Source organism: Temnothorax longispinosus, chromosome 3, assembly GCF_030848805.1.
Source record: "Temnothorax longispinosus isolate EJ_2023e chromosome 3, Tlon_JGU_v1, whole genome shotgun sequence".
NCBI lineage: Eukaryota > Metazoa > Arthropoda > Insecta > Hymenoptera > Formicidae > Temnothorax > Temnothorax longispinosus.
In genome coordinates this window covers 23,539,651-23,563,407 of record NC_092360.1, presented here as the reverse complement: position 1 = coordinate 23,563,407, position 23,757 = coordinate 23,539,651, and the positions used below count along the sequence as shown (strand labels likewise).

Here is a 23,757-nt window from a genome sequence, read left to right as displayed (position 1 = left end):
AACAATCGTAAACGCTAGGCTGTCTCTTGTCGCCGAATCGCACGGAAGTATGCTAATTCGTGAATATTTATTAATTAATTTTTCATTATTTATTGCTGTAAAACAGTAAAAAATTTTCTATTAGTTTAACGTACTCTACCTACCCACGAGAGGTAGCACAGTAATTATCAGACAGCCTGTATATGTACATATTGTATTAATTTAAAAAATTACATCAGTATAAGAGCAGCTCATTTATGACCTATTTTTAAACAAGTCAGATAAATGCAAAGATATATATAATATTTTTAATATTGGTTGTGTATAGTTATGAAACGTAAATTAATGAAAGAAACCAATATAAATATCTGCTTTTTGTTGTGGATTTTTTTCTTGAACTATTTTATTATCTAAATTAATTTATTATAAAGCAAAATATATACGCTGTATTGAAATATCTATTCGAATCGAATTTTAACGGTATAAAGAAAAATGATGTAAAGAGATGTAAAGAAAAAAATTTTACATAAATTGTGACGCAACAATCAATAAGGATCTGTCATCAGAGGTAAAGTGAATTTGGTCAGAATTATATACGCAATATATACCTCCATGGATATTAATTAACCAAATGTGTCAATTAAATGCCTACGTGTGAATTCATGCATCAGGAACGTGTAAAATGGTTGTAGAGGACCAGACAACTAATTATCGAGCGGAACATACGCTAGACTTTGCAAATATTTGACACGTGCAGGAAGCACAAGAATTTCCGAATTATAATAAAGTAAAAATCGGTAATAAAAATCGTAGGCAATTCGCGAGCTGCACACGAAACGATGTGACTGCCTCGAGGAACTCGAGGGCAGTTACCCAGCCTCCTCTTCGACTTGTTCAATGTAAATTCCGAACATAGGGGTTTTGGACCACCGGTTATGGCGGTGGTCGGCTACTGCGGCCATCAATTTAACGGTGTAAGTCCGTAATATAGCACGAGCTAGCTACGCGTACCCCGGCTACGCCAACCCCGCCGTAACTGCCCGACGGGGTAAGAGGATTAACTGCAACTCGCGCGAGTACCACGCGAGCTCCGTTTTTATACAACGTCCCGATATTTTAGCCGTTTTTGCCGGGAGCCGCGTTAATCAAGCCGAGAAATGAATTTAATAACCGCGAGGGCTCATCGGAGGCACGGTTCTCGCGAAGGAAAAGGTCCCGTTAAGTACTTTATAAGCGGAATATTTTTACGATCCGCGGAGTTGCCGTAAAATATATTTCAACAATCGGTAATATCAATTAGTTAACTTTTTTAAATATGCACAATAAATATATTTATTTCTTTACTCAAAAACTCAAAATATACTAATTATCTATATAGGTTCTTCAATTGACTGTTTCTGCAGAAGAAATACACTTATAATATTGAGTTCTCATATGATTATAAATGAGTTTACATCATTGACAACATCCTGTGTCGTAGACAATCTGATATACTATACTTAGTTAGTGCATATTATTAACTAGAATTCAAGCAGAAGTGGCCGCGTTATCGAATACCGATTAACCCATAGCTCGAACAATATTGATACTATTCTGATCGACGATAATAAATGTTACATTGTATTCCAAAATAGAAAATGTCAGAGCAAATAACAACGACATTCTTTACCAGTTCTATACGCATAAAATTTACATGCTTGCCCTACCCGGCCAGATAAAGTTGATGAGTTTGAAAGTGGGTCGTTAACTCTACAAGTCGGAATGAATGCAGATGCAGACACCGCGGTGCATCGTAAGTTCGATCGTATTATGCACGCGCGATATCGAATTCCGATTAATCGACCGGCCGGTCATTGAAAGTGCCATCGCCCGTTCGGACCATTAATAAAAGAGCTTCATGTAACGAAGAAGATGAGTTTGCTTCTCATTGAGGAACAGCGAGAATGACGACGACGACGACGACGATGCGCTTTCGTCAACTCCGCGAAAATGAATCGACGCGAGAACGCGTAGCGCACAAAAGGACTGCTGACACCTGCATTTCGCAAATTTTTCTCGCTGTCGAGAGGTCGCACGGTTCTTCGGTCCCGATCCCTTATTTTTCTTCTTTCTCCCCGTGAGTCGCCATTCTTGCTCGCCCAGCCATTTTTCCCTTTGACTCACACGAGAGCCGCGTGCGCGCGCGGATGCACTCGTACCTATCGCAATTTCTTAGAGCTGCGAGCATGTATATATGCGCAACATGTGTGCGTGAATGTATATTTCTCATTTACGGGCGAGAGCCAGCACTCGCATTCGCGACAAGTAGACAATGCCGAGCCGAGAAAGGACTGTGAATTCCACTATTTTACTTTGTAGACGTGAGTAATTGAAGATTAAAGACGCAGGATCTTGAATGCATTATAACAAAGATCGAAAACAACCGATTGTGAGCAAACGATCCATCACGATGATATATTTGCCCAATTTCACCGGATATTAGGTAGCACAGAAATGGACAATTTTTTTATCTAACTTCCAAAATTTTGCGTAAACTTGTAAAATTAAATAACTATAAATTTAATTTAATATCTCTAATTCCTTTATTGCAATCATATACTCGTATCTAATAAACTGCAATGTCTAATGTAAAAAAAGAATAAATCCTCAAAATTGTTTCTGTTAAAATAAAAATAAACCAATCATGTAATTGCAATGTTGAAGTGTTCCCGTGGTTAATCCGGAAACATTATATATATATTTAAGAAATTTAAAATTATTTTCGTAGTAAATCCGTAAAGTCCATTAAAGTAAAATATGTGATTGTTGACAGTATAAACATCACAACAGTAAATTATGAGGAGAATCTAACAACAAACTCAAAGAAAAAGTATTATTTTCCAATCTTTATTTGAGAAAACTTCAGCAAATCTACTATCTCTTCAATAATTAAACTCAATAACGAAAATAATATCTAATCAGAAGATAACATGTACTTGCTTTATGTTCTTATCTTCTTGTGCTTTTTGTCTTCAATTTTTTAGAGGAATAAAAGCATTGTTTCATAAATAGGAAATAGCGCTTTGAATAACGAAATTATGAAATAATATATCCACTTTTTGTTATTAATACAATTTTAAAAAGATTAATACTTTAATTCGTTAATTCAATTCGGATATGGCTACTGCAAAATTTATAATTAATCCTAATAGATCTTCTTTTGGTCGCTTCATTAAAGATTTCAGTAAATTGCTCCGTAAGAGAAGATAATTTCCGAGTTTATTTTGGTTCGTCAGCGCGGAAACGCGATTTCGTTACCCGTTACATCGAGATTCGTATCGCTTGCGGCTATGTACACCGATATTATAGAGGGTTCGATGTCCCCGGTCCTTAACTATCTTGGAACTTCATCGAAAACTTTAAGTATGTAATATCTTGCGCAGCTGTGAAAATCGTGTAACATATGTACAGTTTATATATAATAGTCAGATACCCCGATCTCATTTTGTATATCGTAAAAGACTTTGCGTATTCGAGATTGGAAATATTACAGAATCTATCCAAACATGATGAAGTAAATATATTTCATCAATTAAAACGATCGTTCAATAGTGTTAGCATAATAGCATCCTTATACTTATATATTTGTCCAAAATTTCACTTTTTAAATCTTTTTTTCTTGCAATCTTTATGATTCTTATAAATAAGTTAATTAATCACTTAGAAATTATTTATTACAACACTTTGGATAAAAAACTATTACATATAAACTTGCAATTTATACAAAAGACTATGCTATATAAATCTATCACAGCTGCGAAGATATTGCGCGTGTTTTTGAAACAAATTAGATCAAGTTTCTTGGGTATATTGATTGAGTGTAGAGTGTGGAGTAGAAGAGCCATTGAAATTCTGCGTGCATCTCGCCCAATAATTAAGAAAAATCGCTCGGGGCTAAGCAGCGTGCGTCCCTTCCTCCTCAATATTGTCAAAGTTACTTAATCCAGGGGCTGTTCAAATACGCTGGATACGAGGACGGACGACTGCGTGTGTTTTGGCGTGGGACGCGTATGTTCTTTCATTAGCCGCAGGAAATTAACCGAGAACGGACCGCGAAAGCCTCTCCGCTCCCCGACCCTTCTCCCTTCGGGAAAAACTCTGGAAGCGTCATAGCGAGACGAAGGGTGAGAAATAATCGGCGAGAGGTCGAATTTGGAAAATTTCGCCGTTTCACGGTTGTTGCGCGGCGCACCGGTGAAAATGACAGCTGGGGCTCTCTCTTTTGAGCGGCACGGTCATTTTTTTATACCTGTCGCGACACCCCTCTTTTGCACGGCCGTGCAGCCCTTCACGCTCGCGATGCGAGCACATTCTACTATTCTAAAGCGTCTCATCGGTGATGGGAGTGAATGTGACAGCGGGTCGGAAACTCAGAAGGTAAAAGGGTTGAATTTGCATAATTGTTTTCAGTTTACAGAGGCGTCTTGTGTTAATAAAGAAAAATATAGTACGGACTGCTATACGCGATACACTAAAGCTCCGCGATTCCTCTACCGTGTATATATATAGGTATATTCTGGCAAATGTATTTTCATCGTTCATTCTTCTCCCTTTTTCCTGCGTTCAATAAATGTAGCCGAGTTTAATTTTATCACATTCGTAGAATAATAATAGACCAATAATTTAATGAACAAAATAATTCAAAATAGTTCAAAAGAAAATCAATTACCTATGAAAGGATATAAAAATATGAATTAGTGATACTTTCAGTCTATGAGATACCTAATTTTTCAAATATGTTTGAGAGACCGAAATCTAATTTAGAACTTGGCATTTTTGTTACTTTTTACATATATATAATTAGTGTTATATCAATTTACATATTTGTTATAACGATTTCATACCGTATGAAATACTACTTTAGCATGTTCTAAAATCGATTAATTACTTGGGCTTGCAATCTCGGAATAACACGATCCAAGCCGATCATTATATAACCGTACATCTCGACACGCGAGAAATTTGATCATCTAGTTACGAGTTTAAAAACGTCGAGACGAAACTAGGAAACTACCATCAGGGCGACTTGAGCGAATGTTGATGGAATAAGTTCAGGCGGATATCGTGAAAAGACTAATCTTCCGAGCGGATCACGAAGAGCATTGACCCGCGAGCTCGCGGAACGTCAAAAATCGAAAACGCTTATCGATTTTACCATCCTAGCGGCGGACGGGAACACGACACAGATGATCGCACACGGTTCAGACCCTCGAGCAGTTAGGCCAGTCACGTGTAGTGTCCTCTGATACGAGTGCTGCATACAAAAGTTTTTCGACCTCTACTTTGTGGACCACGTCCATTCTCGCCTCGACCTGCACACACACACACACACACTCTCTCACATCTACATTTAAACTTAAATGTAATATCACGTATATATCAGAAGTTACTATCCCACGTATATGTATACATTTGTACGTTACGTCTACACTTGCATCTTGCATTTATCTATTCATATCTGTAGCGATATCTTCACGTCATACCGGCATGGCTTGTACATACTATCTCATACTTCAAGTTTTCTCCATATCTACTAGAGAAAATAAGCTTTACATCTACGCTTTACGTCTGCAACGAACATATACCACTACGATTATACGTTTCTATAGTAGTATCTCCGAGTCGTGTGTATAACGTTTCCCCGCGTCTTCTACCACATTTTCACTGAAACTTTCTCCCACACCTATACATATGTACAATTACTCGTTGTATCTACATTTACGTTCGCACATACGGGGGGCTACACTTGCACCGCGGAAGCTTTAGCGTCATATAGCGCTTCAACCTTCTCATACATGCCAGCGCGATGCCTTCGTTCTCGGGAGTGGCAGCCGCTCTGACACCGAAAAACAAGGAAAAGCTCTGTGAGCGGTTGGAAGGACACGTACGTGGTATGCTCTTGCAAACAACACTCCAATGAGAAGAGATACTCGGCTCGTCTGGTAGCCCCGACCCCTGTTGCGCCCCACGTCGGACGCCACGCCACGTGGATATGTCTAATTCGTTTCGCGCGTCTCGCCACGTCGGGCATGTAAAGGGAATATTTTCTCGCAAAATAATTTTGCCACGGTCGATGGTTTTATGAGATGTATATAAGTCATCTCTCTTATCTCCCCTATCCCGCTACGTTCGTTACTCCCTTCCATCGAATCGCAACCCCGCAAATTGAGAAGCTTGCAAATAATCTACCTTAAAAGTTCCGTTAATTGCGCAGGGACGAGAAGGAAAATCTACAGTTGTGTGTGAAGCTCATCGGTGATCTAATTGCGAAGCAAAAAGATGAAAAAGATAGACAGGGAGAAAATAAAAAGATCTAAACGAAGAGACAGGCAGAAAGAGTGCATTATGCGGTACACTTGAGTATCGAACGGTTGTTTACTTCGCTTGACAAAGTTGCTGATGAATAAACATGAATTTCTTATTATTTGTGGTAGTACAATTTAACATATCCTAACGAGCTACCTTTTCGCCTTTGAAGCAGAATAAGCGAAGTTCGGACGAGACAATTGTGGTTTAAACTTTAAAGTAAAATGCGGTATCTTATTGTAATAGCTGAGTCAATGATAACAATGAACGAAAATACGGTTCAAAATTCAAAGTTAGAAAGAATTTATAATGTGAAGTAATTAAATATTTAATTGATAAGAGTATCTTATCGCAATGTTATTTATAAGTTATCAAATTAAAGATCTTATTTTATATTTTCAAACTGCGTTTTAAATTACGAATTAATCTAATGTAATCTTTTATATTAATAGACATGTTATTGTTCCTTTTTAATTATTCTTATCAAATAATCTATTATCAAGCTATTATCAAGCGTTATTGACTCAGGTGTTATCGATTTTACTCATTAAGATAGAGTAAAATTTCTATTATGAGTTCTTATTTCATACATAAAGAAATAATGATGCAATTCACAACCCGATCACATGCCGGTCGAAGATTCGATAATCGCAGGGAAGTAACTTGCAGACGTGATATGCCTAGCGGCGTCCAATTACCGATCAGTAATTGGAGCAGAATTTCTGTTGAGCTCGAATTTGCGCATCGCTGTTCGATCTGTCTCTACGGTCAGTTGCCGACTCCGCTACTCTTAGTTAATTAAATCGACTAACTTCGGGCTTACGACTACAGGATATTTTTTGCAATAATGAAATTTGAAATTTATTGGATTAATCGGTAGAACGGATTACGGATACGGAAATTAACGGCAAAGTACCGCTTAAGTACCGCTCCGTTTATAAAATAAGTTAAATCTTAAGATGCAAAAGTAATAGCAAGAATAATAATAATATAAGTAGAATAATAGAAATAATAATAAGTAAAGAATTCTTTTCTTAATTTGTATAACAGACAATAGTAAAATTTAAAAAAATTGGTTCAAAAAATTGCAATCGATATAACAAGAAGCGCGACTGACAAAATAAAAAATGGTAGGTAAATTGCATTTAAACTGATGAGGAATTTAAAACGAGGTGCAAGATATATTTAAAGCCAAGCATCACTAGAGAAGTAATTATTATCCGTAAATATCATGAATGAATAATTTATCATTTCGTTCCTCGATCTCTGTTGTTACTTTAAACGAATGAATTACGCAAAATATCTGTTCGGATAAACAGTCACTTCGATACTCTTATTATTAATTAGATATTAATCGCTCGGGCTCGTTATTATATAGGAAATATCACATTTCCTTCTAATATTGATGCGGTCACATCTCGAGATGCCGAAAAATAACGACACATGCCTGGCGACCTCGAGTCTTGCAAATAATATCGTGATACCTTGTATACACAACAAAAAATGAGTGCCGAATGTCGAGCACCGGTATTAACTCGACCACAACATATTTAACGTTTTACAAAATAAATGACAAATATTTATTTATTATGTTTCTAATTATAATCCCGGTAAAAAATAACTATTATTATTATTATTACTAATTATTAGCGTATTTCAGAGAAATGGATATTAAGAAAATAAACACGCGAGCAGCTATTTTCGATTACCTGTGTTGTCTAAAATTCAAAATTTACAAATTAAAATTTGAATAGTTAAAACATTGGTAGAAATAAGTATTACATTTATGTTAAAAAATTATCTGCTTCTTATATATAAAATATAAAAAAGTTAAGAAAATTTCTGTGCAATATGTGTATAATACATAGAATTAAAAAATCCGCGTATTAAAATTAGCTGTAAATAATGAAGTATTAGCTGATTGTTACAATATACATAATATCTAAATATAAATGATAAAGAAATAAGACCTATATATATAAGTTTTTACATACACACGCCACACACATACACACACACACACACACACACACACACACACATCTAATTGATAATAAACTGTGGTGACCCACTAAGAAACAGTTCGATGACTGTTCCAAAGAGATAAATGCGACGTAAGGCGGGGACAGCTTACGTAGGGAATTCTCTTTGAGCTGTTCCCGTCTCATCTAACCGCTGTAAGACACCTCTTCCTCGCGTTTCCGTTTCCCTAATTAAGAGAGCTCGTCGTTCTCTCGGTACTTCGGTATGACGATGTCGTTCGCTTCCTCGCGACGGACTTTGATGGCCATTAAGGCATCTTAGAGCGTCTTAATCCCCGTCGGCAAGAAAGTTTGGCGATCATATTCGAGAATTCGTTTCCGTGCGCAGAACTGATTACGATGTCTCTGATTATGACATCGTTATGCGAATAATTTTAGAAATGTGCATTAAAATATTAGCTTTTTTTTACGCTATATGGAATAAATTGCTTTAAATATTTATTTGAATATTGTAAAAATCAAAGAAGCAAAATTTCTAAATTGTCAAATTAAAATACATAATTTTGTATTTTGCTAATTTATAATTTTATTATTTTTTTTATGTTTTGTAACGTGCTTTTATGTTTTGAATTTAAAATACGTTACTTTTTCCGGCGCTAAATTGGATTAAAAAGAATATTACATTATTTTTGTTCATCAATATTAAATAATACATCTAAGCTTTTTATAACAAAAATATTTCATATTTTTTAAAGATGCCGTCGTCAAAAAGTAATTAATAAATGCGATATATAGATATACCTATATACAATTTATTAAATGTATTATGTAGTTATAGATTGTATTATAATTTCTGGCAACAAATCTCTTATTGCTTTTTTTAAAGCAGGATATTTGTTGCTCAATTTTTTCCTGTTTTTTCATTCTATCGAGATGTTAATAGTTCCGATTCCGTAATGCGAGCACATAGAATCAATTTCAGCGGTAGCTTGAATACTTTCGCAACGCGTGGACATCCAATTAGTGTTAGATACGCTTTAAAGTAATTATCCCGTAATTGATACACCGCGCGCAATCAAACAAAACAAAAAAATGTCTTGAATTAAGGAACGCCATTGCTGGCGTGCTCATTCGAGATAGCTGGAAATTATTCCTGAATCAGCCGTTTCGCTAACCCCTCTCGGTCCCCCGGACTACCCCAAATGTATGCGCGACGCTTAGGGTGAATTTGCCACGCGGTTAGTGTTTCGAGCTTGGTTGGTTGCAAAATGTTCCTTGCTGAGTATATAACTCGGCGATAATTTAAGCGTCGCATTATCGTCGAAGGCTGAAGTCGACGGATATAACCACCGGCTTCATCCGCACGGGATTAGTCGGACATTCATATCCTCACGTTGCTCTTCTGTTCCTTCCGGCTGTTGCTTAATTGCATCAGATATTTAAATGACACGTTTTTATAAAATTAAAAGAGACATAATTTTATATACAGTGTATTTAAACAAATATGAAACTGATTGTTCGAATGTTTGTTCAGAACATTATTTGTCCTCTTATTTTTTTAATATTCACTCTTGCAGGCCACACTTATTTTTTGCATACATGTACTTATTTAATATTATTACATAATTTTATACAATTACTAATAATAATATATAATTTTTTTAATCAGCGTTAATATAAAATATGTAATTATTCGCAATTTATTATGAACGTAATGCAAATTTTACACATTACATCTCATTTACGTTTATAAATTTTTTATAACATATTAGATAAACCACTTTAAATTATTATACGAAGAATTACAAAGAAGTAACGGAAAATGCACGTTATCGGAAAATTACTCATGGACTGAATAGCGGATTTTCATTATCTACAGAACCATAAGCTTTTGATAATTCCATTTCGCAATTCCTTTCTACGATTTCATCATCGGAATGGAAGATAGCGATGCAAAAAGCTTCATTAGACATTCCGTGCGCGAGGACGCGGTCATATGTTGCAAAAGACACCGTACGGTTATAGTACACGACGGTGCGTTTATCGCCGATAATTAATCGTGGAAGAGCGACCGAATCAAAGGAATCAAAGGAACGAGTCGATCCGGCACGAGCATGGATTATACGAGGGGCACGAATTTAATTTCCTCCCTCTGTCTGCCAATATACCGAAGGGATTCGTAAGCGAACTAATTATTTTGCGAGCCATCCACCCAGTGGTTCGGCCCGATGAAGAAAAAAGGAGAATAGAAAAGGGGAGAAGAAAACCGGAAAGGAAGTCATGGATTTCTCTCATATCGCCATTGCTTTAAAAATTTATTTCATTATTAAGTCATTATTTATTTTACAGATTAAAATAACAGTTTATTTTTTAATACGATAATATTAATACCATAAGAAAAAAGAGTATACTATAAGATTCTTGAAATTTTTATTAATATCTTAAACTTTTAACTTTACATAATTTTAAAAGATTGAATTTATTAACAGTCGTCATATCATTTTTTTTAACTAGTAATTAAATGGCTTTTAAATTCATTACGTTATGAGTTTATCGCCGAGCTTAGAATATTAATTTACATCGTTATTTCGTATTTTGCACGTATAAACAAAAGCTTTCTACAGATTTAGTTACAATTTTACTTCATTGATATTTTCGAAGAAAATGCAACATTGCAAATTTCGTCGATACAGCTCTGCCAGAAATGGATGGGCGATCGAGCCGCGCAATAAGCGAAAGTTATTTTGCCCCTGCAAACTCGCGGGAGGGGGGGGGGGGAGAACGCTCGCGATAAGCGGTTATCGGAGTGTAATTCAATTACTGGATCTTCACAGTGCCCCAAGCACTATTGTCCCGTTTTTCCCCTCTCTATTCCGATCCCACTGTCCCCGGAACGATCCTCCACCGACTTCACTACCCTCACGTTCTCACCGGCATATAGGCGCTGATTCGTTATCACCCTTTACCCGCCGCGACACAATGGCGTTAAACAGGAGATAACCAAACTGATATTGTGGGTCTGCCCTCGAGTTCATCGCGGTGACGACAACTTCGTTAACGTGGCATAAGAGCGAAAGAGGGGAGGGAGAGGGGGGAGAACCACGCGTTCTTGATAATTAACCGATTAAATGCGCGAACGCTTATGTCTGAAGCAGAAGCATTGTCGGCGCTCCGGGCTAACTAATGGGAAATAAAATCTTGCGACACCATATGTATAATAATGGCATATCCGGATACCAGATAATTATCGAATATTAGAGTCCTGAATTACATATAGATACTCAACACTGATAATCAACAGCTATACAAGACATATCGTAGGCCATACAACGCAATTTCCTTCAGTTAATTTCAATTCAATTTCGGTCAAATTTCATTTCAATTTCAGTTTCGGTCAATTTTCGAGTAATCTTTGTTTAGCAAATTTTAGTTAAATCTTTAAAAAAATAACGAAAATTAAAGAATATTAAAAAATTGTAACAGATAATGTAAGCAAAGAGTAAAAATTTGAAAGCAATCTTTAATAGTCATTATCATAGTTGAAATTTGAATTAATAAGATACTAATAAATGTAATAAAAAAAAAATCAAAATGTGAATATGTGTGTGTGATCAACACTTTCTCAATTTAGATAGTTGTTACATCCAAGAAAAAAACTTTGCGGTCACGGTTATTAATAATTTACAAAAAAAAATTCTTTGTCACATTTCTATTTTGGTGCTCTCTATATTTTTCTATCTCATTTCTACTCTCTTTTATCTCTATATTTTACTCTGTCCCATTTCTACTCTCTTTTATTGTCTTTTAAACAACATTTCGTAGTTTTGACTGAAAAATAATCAAACTGATAGGTGCCTGCAGCCTTGCAAGTTAATGTCTGCTACTGTCGCAAATTCGTTAATGTAAGCGAGCTTTAGAGAAGAAAAGAGACGAGAACAGAATGACGGAATAGAGAGAGACAACAAAAGTCGACCAAAACTTGATGGTGCGAAACTCCTTAACGACTCTTGCTCACGACTTCTCCTTCACCAGAAGTGTTCACAAAAAAAGGACGGAACACTTAACGACAACCGACGTTACACGCATATTTCTTACTCGCATATTTCTTCAAAGGAAGATCTATTCCATCACCAAAATATCTGTCATAGTATTGACAGTTTAATAATGACACATATGAAAACGGATATAGGAGAATATATACAATATCTATAAAATCTGAAGCACATTAAGAATTAAATAAACATATTTCAAAACCAATCCCGCTTTTAGTAAATAATATCCTTATAATAGGTTTAAATTATATGTCACGAATAAAATGCTGTATTTAAAGCATTAATTAAATAATTAATTTAAAAAATCTATTAAATTTCTATAAAATAAATAATTAAACTGTTGTCAGTTTTATTCGCATTGTTTTCGATAAGGTGTTTCGTTTACATTGGATGTAAAATAAAAGTCAAAGATTTTTTATCAAAATGAAACAAAGTAAAAAATGGAAACGCTTTTAATCTAAAACACAAAAGCGTTTGTTTTTATTGTATTTTTATTTAATTAATAACAAATATATAAAAGAGAAATGATAAAAAATACATATACATAAACACAGGGAACATTTTTGTTCCAATATTACGCAAATACCCACAATATATATGCAAATGCGAAAAGCAAGTCGATTAAAAATTTGCATTGAAAAAATTTCGACGAAAAGATACCATAGCATTTTTTGTAATGTACTAATTGGCTAAAGGGCCACGATGCTAGGCGGGCAACCAATTAAAAAGAGCTGAGCGCAAGGAAAAAAAGCTGAGCGCGAAAGTTGCCTTTATAATCGATTCTCTCAAACGAACTCAGTAAGAGCAAGAAACTTAAGCGAGACTGTCTTCGTTATTAATTATTAATTATCTCGTTTATTGATGCAGTTTTGCATTAAGTCTTTTATCCCATAGTTACTTTCTGATAAAATATACTTTATAAAAGAAAAAATATATCCTCTATCGAAGAAATTTTGAAATACATTAATTAAAACCATTACATTAATTTTTAATTACTTGTATTTTAAATTAATCATTGTTTCTCATTATTCATGTATTTATTTAAGCAGTTAAAGATTAATTTTCAAGAAGTAATAATTTTATAAGAATAATTCAAAAGACCTATCATGCACACAAGACAATTTTTAAACGTTATAAATAAGACGGTTCTATCAGCACCATTTTTTGTCAATGTATCGTTTTTTTCTAGAAAAAATAAACAACTCTATATCTCTCTGTCTCCTACGCGAAGCTGATTGTTTTGGAACAATTGTTTGTTTCAATTATTAAATTCAACTAAGGCTACATTTTAATTAAACAATGGCAAGAGTAATGAAAATTATACAAGCTATTGTACTAAATCATTTTCGTTAGGAGAAACGTGTAGTTTGAATTGAAATTAAAATAAATAAAAATTGGAATATCAAGACCCAATCATAAAATAAAAATCAATACGTGAAGGACACAAAATAATAAGTTTTTTATTTATCGATCTATATGTTTCACAATACTGCTTTGATTTTTTTCAATTAAAATTGTAGAATTCAATAACAATTTGATGTGCAAATATATACATATATGAAGCAATAATCTCTTCACAAGATTGCAGCCAATGTTAATTAAAATTCGATAAAATTAGTTGAATCAAATAAAGATCGAAGCGCATAGCATCTTCTTATCAATACATCCATTATACATATATATATTTCTGTCATTATCCTGCCGTATATATGAAAATATAAGTGATCTCTCTTACCAATCTGGATGCTGCACGTTGCTATTGTTGTTGTTCTGATCCAACTGCATTATTCCACTAGCAAACAACTTATAATCGAGCATAATTTCCGAGTCTGTTGCATTCAATATTGCGCTCCACATTTGATAACAAGGCTCGAACATTGATCGTTCCTTCTCCGAATTAGACAATGTGTGCTGCAATCGATATAACAAAAAAAAATCTCCAAACATTTTATGTGAGCGGCACCGATAACCGCTGCCGTTCAACGCTGCTCGTTTCGCCGGCAACTCGCGACGACGGAATTTGAAATTCAAATTTTATTAACTGGTGAACCTCATCGGAGACGAAGAGTGTCCTGTTACGTTTAATTAACTTGAATGAACGCACTCGACGCGATATCGACGGAGATCACGGTCCGACGCAAAGGACCCTTGCACGATCAATAATTAAAACAATACGCTGTATTAATACTATTAACAGAGAACTTCGTTATTCGAATATTAATATAGGTTCAATCGGCTTCAAACGGCTCAATCATATTGCACAAATTTCTTTCTCCCTTGATTAACGGCATAATATGTTAAATAAAATCGATTAAAATAATATAAGAGATAAGAAGAGTCCGTTGAAAGATTAATATGAAACAGATTTAATGTAATCATGATAATATTTTAAGAGATTTAAAGTTAAAACTAAAAATTGAAATTGTCTAAAGTTAATTCATTTTGCAAGTCATTGCTAATAACTTTTTAGGAACAAAATATTTCAATTAAAAAGAATTCAGTTTGTAATATTATATAACTATATACGTAACAAGAAATATTTTCCATAATAAATAATTTTTATAATAATTTAATTATATACGCATTATAGACTGAGCGTAATATTACTTTTAGATATTAGATGCAATATATTATGTTTCAAAAAGACGCAATTTTGTGTGGAAATAATATTTTATCTCTAAACGGTCAAATTTTTTATCATAATACATAATTACATAATACACACTGAGAAAAAATGTTCTGCATTTTAGTAAATATTAGTTTGCATACAACTGTGACTTCATTTACTAGAATTAAGAAAATTTTCCTTTTTATTAGTGTACATGTGTGTATTTACTGAGAAAAATATATACTAATAAAAAGGAAAATTTTCTTTATTTTAATAAATAGGGTCACAGTTGTATGCAAACTAATTTACTAAAATGCAGAACATTTTTTTTCAGTATATAATAAAAGGTATTAAGAATTAATACTAAACGTGCAAGGGATTCGCTTTAAGAAAATTCTAATCACCCGAACGTTCTCGAATATGAAAGTTCGCTTTTTCGCCTACTTACCAAAGAGAATACTCCTATACGGTCTAAATCGTCCAGCACACACAAACACTCGGAGTTAGCCAAACTTCGGAAATGGAACTTGAGACTATCGAACGATGCTTGAGAAATCGATGACGATGTACAAAGGACGTGACGAGGACTGAGGCACAAGTTGCTTGAAAAGTCTGCGTACCGGCCCGCAGCACGAGTTCAACTGCGGACTGGTTTGGATATGTCCGCAAACTAAGGTCGTGGCTCGATATTGTTATCTATTGCCAGGTAGATCGTGTACGTAAACATAAACGAAAATGTCTCGAGCGTTCTTGGGAAGAAATTCATCGTTGTCGTAAATAACTCTCCAATATTACATAGGATGTCCAAATCTTTGCTTCTGTTGTGTCGATAAGTAAAGTATCGCGGAAAAATTAAACATACGATTTGGAAACGTTATAGGATTTCATATCCGAGGACTTGTATTTGATTTTTAATTATCTATTTTTATAATCTTACTATCTTACTATAGATTATATTACTTTTACGTACTTTGCTATAAATAATATAATTTTCTTATAATATCATTGTATAAATTGAAGACTAGACAATTTAACTCTAAATAAAATTCGTATTCAAAACAGAAAAAAATTGGTAATTGTTGAAGAGCATTACATTTTTATACAAAGATTTTCGTAAATTATAAATTATAAATTCATACTTAATGCTACAGTACGTGTAAGATTTTAAATCTTTGTGAATATCTTTCAATTAATTAGTGAATTTATAATATTTATGCGATTTATGTATGTTTTATTATACATTACCAGTAATACTTGTGAAATTTAAGAAATATCTTCTTTTTATTAAGTATTTTACACGCAGATATAAGTTAAATTGAGAACAATAAAAATAGTATAAAACCATAATAAAATTTGCAGTATTAAAGTACAGATTACAGTACAAATTTAGAATGGCCGTAAAAAGTATATTTTTTGTATTTCGTCAGATTGATATAAAAATTTCTCTCGTAGTACGTAATTTATTAATTAATAAAGTTCACAAATTTTCTTTATAATACATATAACATTGGAAACATTATTGCATGACCATGTGCCGCATGACTTTGATCGAAATAATTGACAGAATATCAAAATGAATAATTCAAATCTATATAAGAATGACAATATTTGTCGTTATTTTAATAAAGAACTTAGAAATAATTAATATTGAGAGCAAAATATCGATACTTTTATTGTATCGAACTATCGTAGGCGCCTCCCCTCTTACGCATAATTTAGCAAAGAGCGCGCAAAAATGAAACTGAAACACTCGCAGTTTTTATTGGCAACGATATCGGATATGCCCTCGCGTTGCACGAACATGGTGGAAGAATCTTTAAAAGATCGGCACGAGTGGGCGGCCATATTCTACTACAAAGGTGGAAGCTGCAGGGAGAAGAAGAAGAAGCGTTGAGAAGGTTTCGCGCGTAAACTGATATTCCGTTCGGAGCACCGAGGCGAGAAAAGTGTAGCCCGAGCTTAAGAGGCACAAAAAAAGCGCTTTCCACCTTCGCGAAGTAAGCAACGTCTCTCCGGCTCGTTCCTTGGAGGAGATGGAAGCGCGAAAGGAGGGTCCGGGGATTGGATTCAAGGACTGAAGAGCAAGTGGCAGAACGCGGAGGATCTTATTTACCGGTGGAGGAGAGTCAGTTTTTCTACGGACACATAATCTCTCTCCACCGGCACTGTCGACCGTCTGCGTCATATTTCATTCCGAATATAGTTTCGGCTTTGACGCCATAGGCATATATTTCTTCAATACTTTATTCCATCTCTGTCAAGAAGTACTTTTGATCTCAGACCGAAAGATATTTATCACGATGTTGACCAACATTGAAATTACAATTTTTTGTATCTTTGACAGTTTTGTTATTGCCATTCTCGGGTATAATATTTTATGACGTTCTAATATCGAAGATAGAAAATTCAATCGTAAAAAATTACGTATTGACTTCAAATTATGCTAGAAAGGAGCGCGTTTACTTACGTACCGTATCTAAAAGAAGCAGGGAAAAATGCGAGAATTCAAATAAAGTAAAGAAGAAAAGAACGAAGGAATTTAATTCACGAGCTATGAAAAAGGCAAAGGGCAACAATGTACTATAATCTGCATAAAAGGTGCATGTAAATTTTTCCACGGCGTATACATTACACAAGACGTATTTTAAGATATTTGAAATAATGTAGATTATATATTCAATCGACAATGGGAGTTATTTACATAAAAAAAATCGTTCTGCAAGAAAGATACACGGAAAGAGATTAATTAATATAATATAATAAATTGCTAAGGGATATTTAAAAGGTATAATTAATATTCTCGCGTGAATAGCCAAAACATATTGACACCATCCACCTCGCGTAACTTGTGCCTCCTCATCTTGCTACGAGTAATTTCCGCAGTTCGGTACTTCAACATGCAACGGTGCGGGAATAAACTTCGAGGGTTTAAAGAGCAAGAGGGCAGAACCACAGGCGACCAAAGTACGCGCAGTCTTCTTTTCATTTTTTTTTCTTAACTGACGTACAGCTCTCCGCTTCATGGGCGAACTGGGTCTCGACGTACGTAGTACGACATCCTCCTTGCATCGCTTCAGTTTTTAGGTATTACGTGGCGCACTTGACTTCTTAACTTCTTCTTCGGGAAAGTTGCCGCGACAGTGCTTGAAAGCGGAATAAGGATAGGGCGTTTTCATTACATAAAATGAGACGTCATGTTTGGAGTGGACGTATGCCCGCCTCAAACTCGGTTTTCCACCGGGCGGACTGTAGCAGTTTCTTTAATTAGATTACTTGAAAATAAAACGACATAACGTGACATAAAAGAATCCCTCCTCATTAAAATTGCTTTTGTAATTAAACCAGCCATAGGAACAATCAAATCAATTAATATTAATATCCAATTAAACAAATTATTGATAATTGGGGGCAATTTTATCTCTTATTTAAATATTATATCAGTGATATTTGGGTGTTAATTACTCGTTAAATAATATTTATCAAACAATATATCAAAATAGACTTTTTAGATTTTACGTTTTACGTTTTATTGAATTTTGATAATCTAACAATTCCATTTAATGTTTTAAGTAACTGATTCCATAATATGATATAATATTACAGTTCTATTATATTTAATAAAATATAACACCACGGAAGAGAACATTAAAATGTATTGATCGTATTTAAATATTTAACATTACATTTCTCTACTTTTGATCGGCAAAGTTCTCATTGATGACAATGAGAAAAAACTATTGATGAGGAACAATTCAAAAATTAAAAAGAATACGTAATAAGCCATGCACGTACCGGTTGCAGTATAACAGGATGCTGCATATGCAGTGACGAAAATCCGCCTTTTTAAACGCAAGTTTATCGAGAATCCCTCGGCTGTACACAAGCTGCCCTAGCCAAGCTAATTTAGAATTGTAGCTTTGGGTAGCGAGCACCTCACTTCCTTCACCACTTTTCTCGCTCTCGCGTTTTTTTCGCTCGGTCGACTATTTTCCTGTCCACCGTCGCGCTTGTCGCGAGTCAACTTGTTACAAAGGAACCTACGTCGCCAAAGGGCGAACGTAAAATTGGCTCGAGAAAAAGTTTCGCAGACGCGATACGCTTTTATTAGAAAAAGAAAAACGCGATCCATTAACATTGGGTTGTGCCAACTCCGTTTAGTGCTACTAGCGAATAGAATTTTCTTTCCGTATTGCAAGTAATGGAAGTTATAATCCAGAGAGAAACAAAGAATTGTTAGTGAAATAATTATCAAAGAAGTAAAACAATTTTTTTTTTCAAAGTATTATAATATCATGTAATTTTTTATTTTAAACTGCGATGAGATTGAGTCGTTTATCAATTCATTATTTTTCTGTATTGTTATTTTTTGTCAGAAAAGTTAAAGATATAGGTATTCAAGGAATAATAAATGAAACATTTATTCTGCTTAAAAAATAAATAATTTTTATAAAGAAAGAAAATAGGACATGTAATCATAAAATGTAAACCAGGAAACTATACTTCTCGTGAATATGATTTACAATGATCCTACAATTTGCACAGGTGCGTGATGTGATGTGTGTATTAGTACACTTGTTTAAAAGTGAAATTTTATGCACTGAAAAAGATACATGAAGAATGTGAATAACTCGGTCGCGTCTTTTTGATTGATGTTGTGTTTCTACTCGCCGTTCGCATGCGCCGGAAACCGCAACAAAGTTAGATAGACCGTAAATTTTCAGCAAATTCGCTAGCTAATTATTTATTGTGCTTATGCGCTGTCGTATGCAACGCGCATTCCCCCAGAACATAGAGGCAATGATTTATTGTATAATGAATGAAATCATAGAATAGTAATCATTTCGGACGTGGTGACGCACGCGAACTTGGACTTCACATTCGACTATGGTGGACGTTTACGTAATTATACAGCACGATTCAATTGTTGCTTTTGGAATAATGCAATGGGTCCTTGAGTATCGATGGCATTCGATCGTTGTTTTAATATTTAAGGGCTTCTAGGAAGCATCTAGGACTATCGACATTTCGCTATCGTGCATCATTGCGAAACGTAAAGCGAACGAAAAGCAATGTGAAGGAACCAGACACATTTCGATAAATTTCGCCGATCGATAGAATAGTAAAACCAGACGTGGTTCGTCATTTCGAACGCGGTAACACGCAAATTTAAGCTTATTATAGAACTGCGGTGAGCTGTTTCGTAATTATGACAGAGTTAGCAAATAATTTAACAGGGCTTCAAGCGGGATAGCGAAGCTTCTGAATTCGATATTTTGCACACTTTTACATGTTTCATTTCATGAATTTTTTTATTATTATGTTGTTTGTCCATGTTTATTACTATTAACACTATTTATTATTAACACTAAATTTGGTTGAATGTCCGATAATAATTTATATGTTACGTATATTCTATATCTAAATTATTACTTTGCTTTAATCATTTGATCAATATTTCAATGCAGTTTACACAATCGTATCGCAAATTTTCATTTTGTCACGATAAAAATTTTAGAAAGTCTAAGAGGTAGGGAAAATAATATGATATTTAGAAATATATTAAAATCACAATATACCATAAAGAATTGATATTTTAATACTTCTTGAAACACGTGCGCAATGTTTCGTTATGCGTATGACACGCGAAGGCAAATGTCAATATACCTGGCGAGGAACATTGTAAAACTGTACACAATATACCCTTTCGTAAATGTTGCAAATACGTAGCATCGACTGAAAGCGAGTGCGAGTGATCCAGGACTTGATGTTTGCACAAGCGGGCAGTGGAACGCGGATATTTCGCGCGGGGTATAAATGTGAAAAAAGAACCAGATACGCGCCGAGCAAATGCATTTGATTAATTACGACGTGGACGTTTTTCAGTCGTAAAGCAAATAGAATCCGTCCCTGGCGTCATTCCGAGCCTGCCGTGCACCGGCAAAGCCCGGTACATGTAAAGCCGGGGCGAACAATGAATAATATTGCGCCTGTTTGCATTTCATCGCGCTCGCACACATTACTAACGCCTCGTCTGAAGCGGTCCGGTCTTTTCGATAGGGCGGCTCGGCTCGGCTCGGCCCGAAGGTTGGTGTGAAATTGCGGAGGTTGGCCGAACCGTGCCGGGTGCCGGGCACTCAAGTAATAACGAAATTGACGCAGAAAACGCGAGCGCGCGCGAACTCGAGCGCGCGCGCTTATGTAAATGCGAGTGATAGCGGTCGGCGGGGGGTAGACCAATTAATTTGCTCGTTGCATAAACGCGCGGCGTGCGCGAGACTGCTCTTCTCGGCAACGATGATCGATCGATTTGCGTACGTTACTCGTGAACGATCGGCTACGACGCAAACAATGTAACGCTAGAATGTTTCTCGGATTTTTGATTCGTCGATAAAACGAAGCATAAAAATTGTATGGAAGAATTTGGAGATTAATTCCGGAACCAATTTCTGTAAAATAAAAATTTAATTAAACCCTGACATTTTTTTAATAACTCTTAAAAATTTTTTTAATTAGTCACATCTCTGTTTTACTAATTAAATACAAATTCTTGAAAGCTCTATCTAAAATGCAGTAAGGATGAGATTATAATATGAACAAAAGAGCTTAAAGGAAATCGGAATAAACCAGCTTTGCTTAAAGCGCATTCCATATCATTTTATCTCCCTAGCTATGGAAGCTTTCATTTATTATACACAAGTGTACCAAAATATTTTCGCATCTTGTTGCGCTTGCAATTAGGCACGATCAGGTCATTACGCCGCAGCTCCGCGGGTATCACGCGCGGCCGTTTAATCACGCGTCGTTTCGTGCATTAAGTAAATCCGATTACCGGACAATGCCGCGCAAATTCGATTCCACTGCTGCCGCAACGTAGGAAAATTAATGTACGCCACCCGCCGCCCATCTACCCGCCGCGCCGCGCCGGCAGGTCGTCGGCACGTTCGACGTGACGAAGGAAACTGCTGGCGCAGAGGTCGGGGATTTTCCTCCGTTTTTCTGCTCTCGCCAAGTAGGTCTTTCCCGCCATCTCTTTCTCTTTGTCGACGCGGCCGCTGCCTTCCTTACTTCGCCGACGAGCAATTCGCGTTCTTACTGCTCCGAAGAAAAAAAAATGAAAGGGAAGACTACGGGGAGCAGGAGGAGGAACTGAGGAAGCGATAGAGGACGGCGGGTGCCCCCTTATTTGCAGGAGCTTAACGATAGATCCGTTTCGCGAACGGAGCAAAAGGTAATTTACATTCAATTCAGGAAATCCCAGATGTCTATTGGCTAAAGGACCGGCCCGGAGAAGAATACCCGACTACTTATATCGGATATCCGGTATCTGCATAATTCTGACTCCCGTTCTTTCTATTCCGCTCCAAACCCGTCCGGACACCACCGCGATTCCCCCCGCCCCTGCGCTCCGTCCGTCTCTTCGCTCTTCATTGAATTCGATCGAACGCTTCGGGTTGTCTACAGTCTCTTTCAGCTATCCCCGCGCGTTTCTTTGGTGTCAGATCTTATCGATTAAAGACTCCCCTCGGCCGGTTTGGATCGCGATCATAAACGTCCGATTGCCGATACGATGGGATCGATCAGGTAGGGGTCCGAAGTACACGCAATTAAAGTTTCAATATCTCTCCTCCCTTCCCCGTTCTCTTTAATTCCCCCTCCTTTTCCCACCACTAGACGGCAGGGGATCCGGCCACTCTCTTCGTTGATACCGGGAAGTACGAGGGAACGAGTATCCAGGACGCTTCTATTCAAATGTTTTCGCTCGCTCACTACTCTCTTCTTCAAGTGAAATCCTCTCATAGCCTCGCTCTCTTCGTTTGCGTCGACCTTTTTCTACATCTCTTAAAGGATTTTATCTGCCGAAGCGCGGAAACTTCCCGCCCGACGGAGATGTTTAACTTGAAGACGGCAGCCGCGCTGCTAAAGGCAGTAATATGGTATCGATTGGGCTCGCAAAATATGGCGGTATCACGCCATTTTCCGAAGCACTTTGGAAATATATTGTTACGATCGTTTTCGCAATGATTGGGAATCATTAGTGATTTCTCGCAAAGTTGCATAATTTATATTAATATATTTATCAATAAAATAAACAACGTAATAAGGAATACAAATTTAAAGTAAATAAATATATTTAATTTGTAAAATGCAGGTTTGAAACGTATCATTAATGATACATGAGCATATCTCGCAAAAATGGTATAACGCTTCTTGAATAATTTTTAGGTAATTATTTGCATTAACGGATATAAACAATAATGAGCGACGGTAAATCGAGCTGATCAGCACTGTGTCCGTTAATGTAAATAATTACCAATTTTTATTATTGATACGAAATTGTACTAGAGACGTAGTGTATACATTTTTCAAAATTGTTAAATAATATATTTTGTTTCTTACAATTAGTCATATTTAGCAAAAGAAAATAACATATTTCCTTTATCAATCTATATTAATTCAAAAATAGTTGAGAAGAGTTATTGCAACTAAAAGACCTGAGACAACTGTAGAAAAATTATAATCCTTTTCTGTAAGAGAATAATTTGTTTCTTAATGCCAAATATTTCATTGCTTCCTTTTCTACCGTGTAATTTGCGAATTGGGAAGAAGCTCACGTATAAATAAAATCTCGCGGGTCGGATGTAAAATTTGTTTTTTTGTAGCACGATATTTTGCGGTCATCGTAACTTGTTTCGCGCGTAATAAGCCGAACGAGATAAATCGTGTAATTTATTCCCGGCGCGGCGTAAAGTCATACTTATTTGTGCGGATAAGTCTTAATGGCTACGGTATA

The 23,757-nt window shown here is 35.6% G+C and overlaps 1 protein-coding gene across 7 annotated transcripts in view; it reads right to left on the bottom strand.

Moving 5' to 3' along the window:
• The window catches only part of LOC139810542 (CUGBP Elav-like family member 1-A), a 497,386-nt gene that overhangs the window by 191,294 nt on the left and 282,335 nt on the right, over positions 1 to 23,757 (bottom strand). The window contains exons 1-2 of one of the 7 annotated variants that reach the window (XM_071774195.1): positions 15,415 to 15,598; positions 14,094 to 14,269 (exon numbers count right to left, since the gene is read on the bottom strand). The exons of the other annotated variants lie outside the window; for them this stretch is intronic. Of the exons in view, the coding sequence (XP_071630296.1) occupies positions 14,094 to 14,236 (143 nt within the window). The 5' untranslated portion in view covers positions 14,237 to 14,269; positions 15,415 to 15,598. Of the gene's footprint in view, positions 1 to 14,093; positions 14,270 to 15,414; positions 15,599 to 23,757 lie in introns of those variants that run through there. 7 annotated transcript variants of the gene reach the window in all.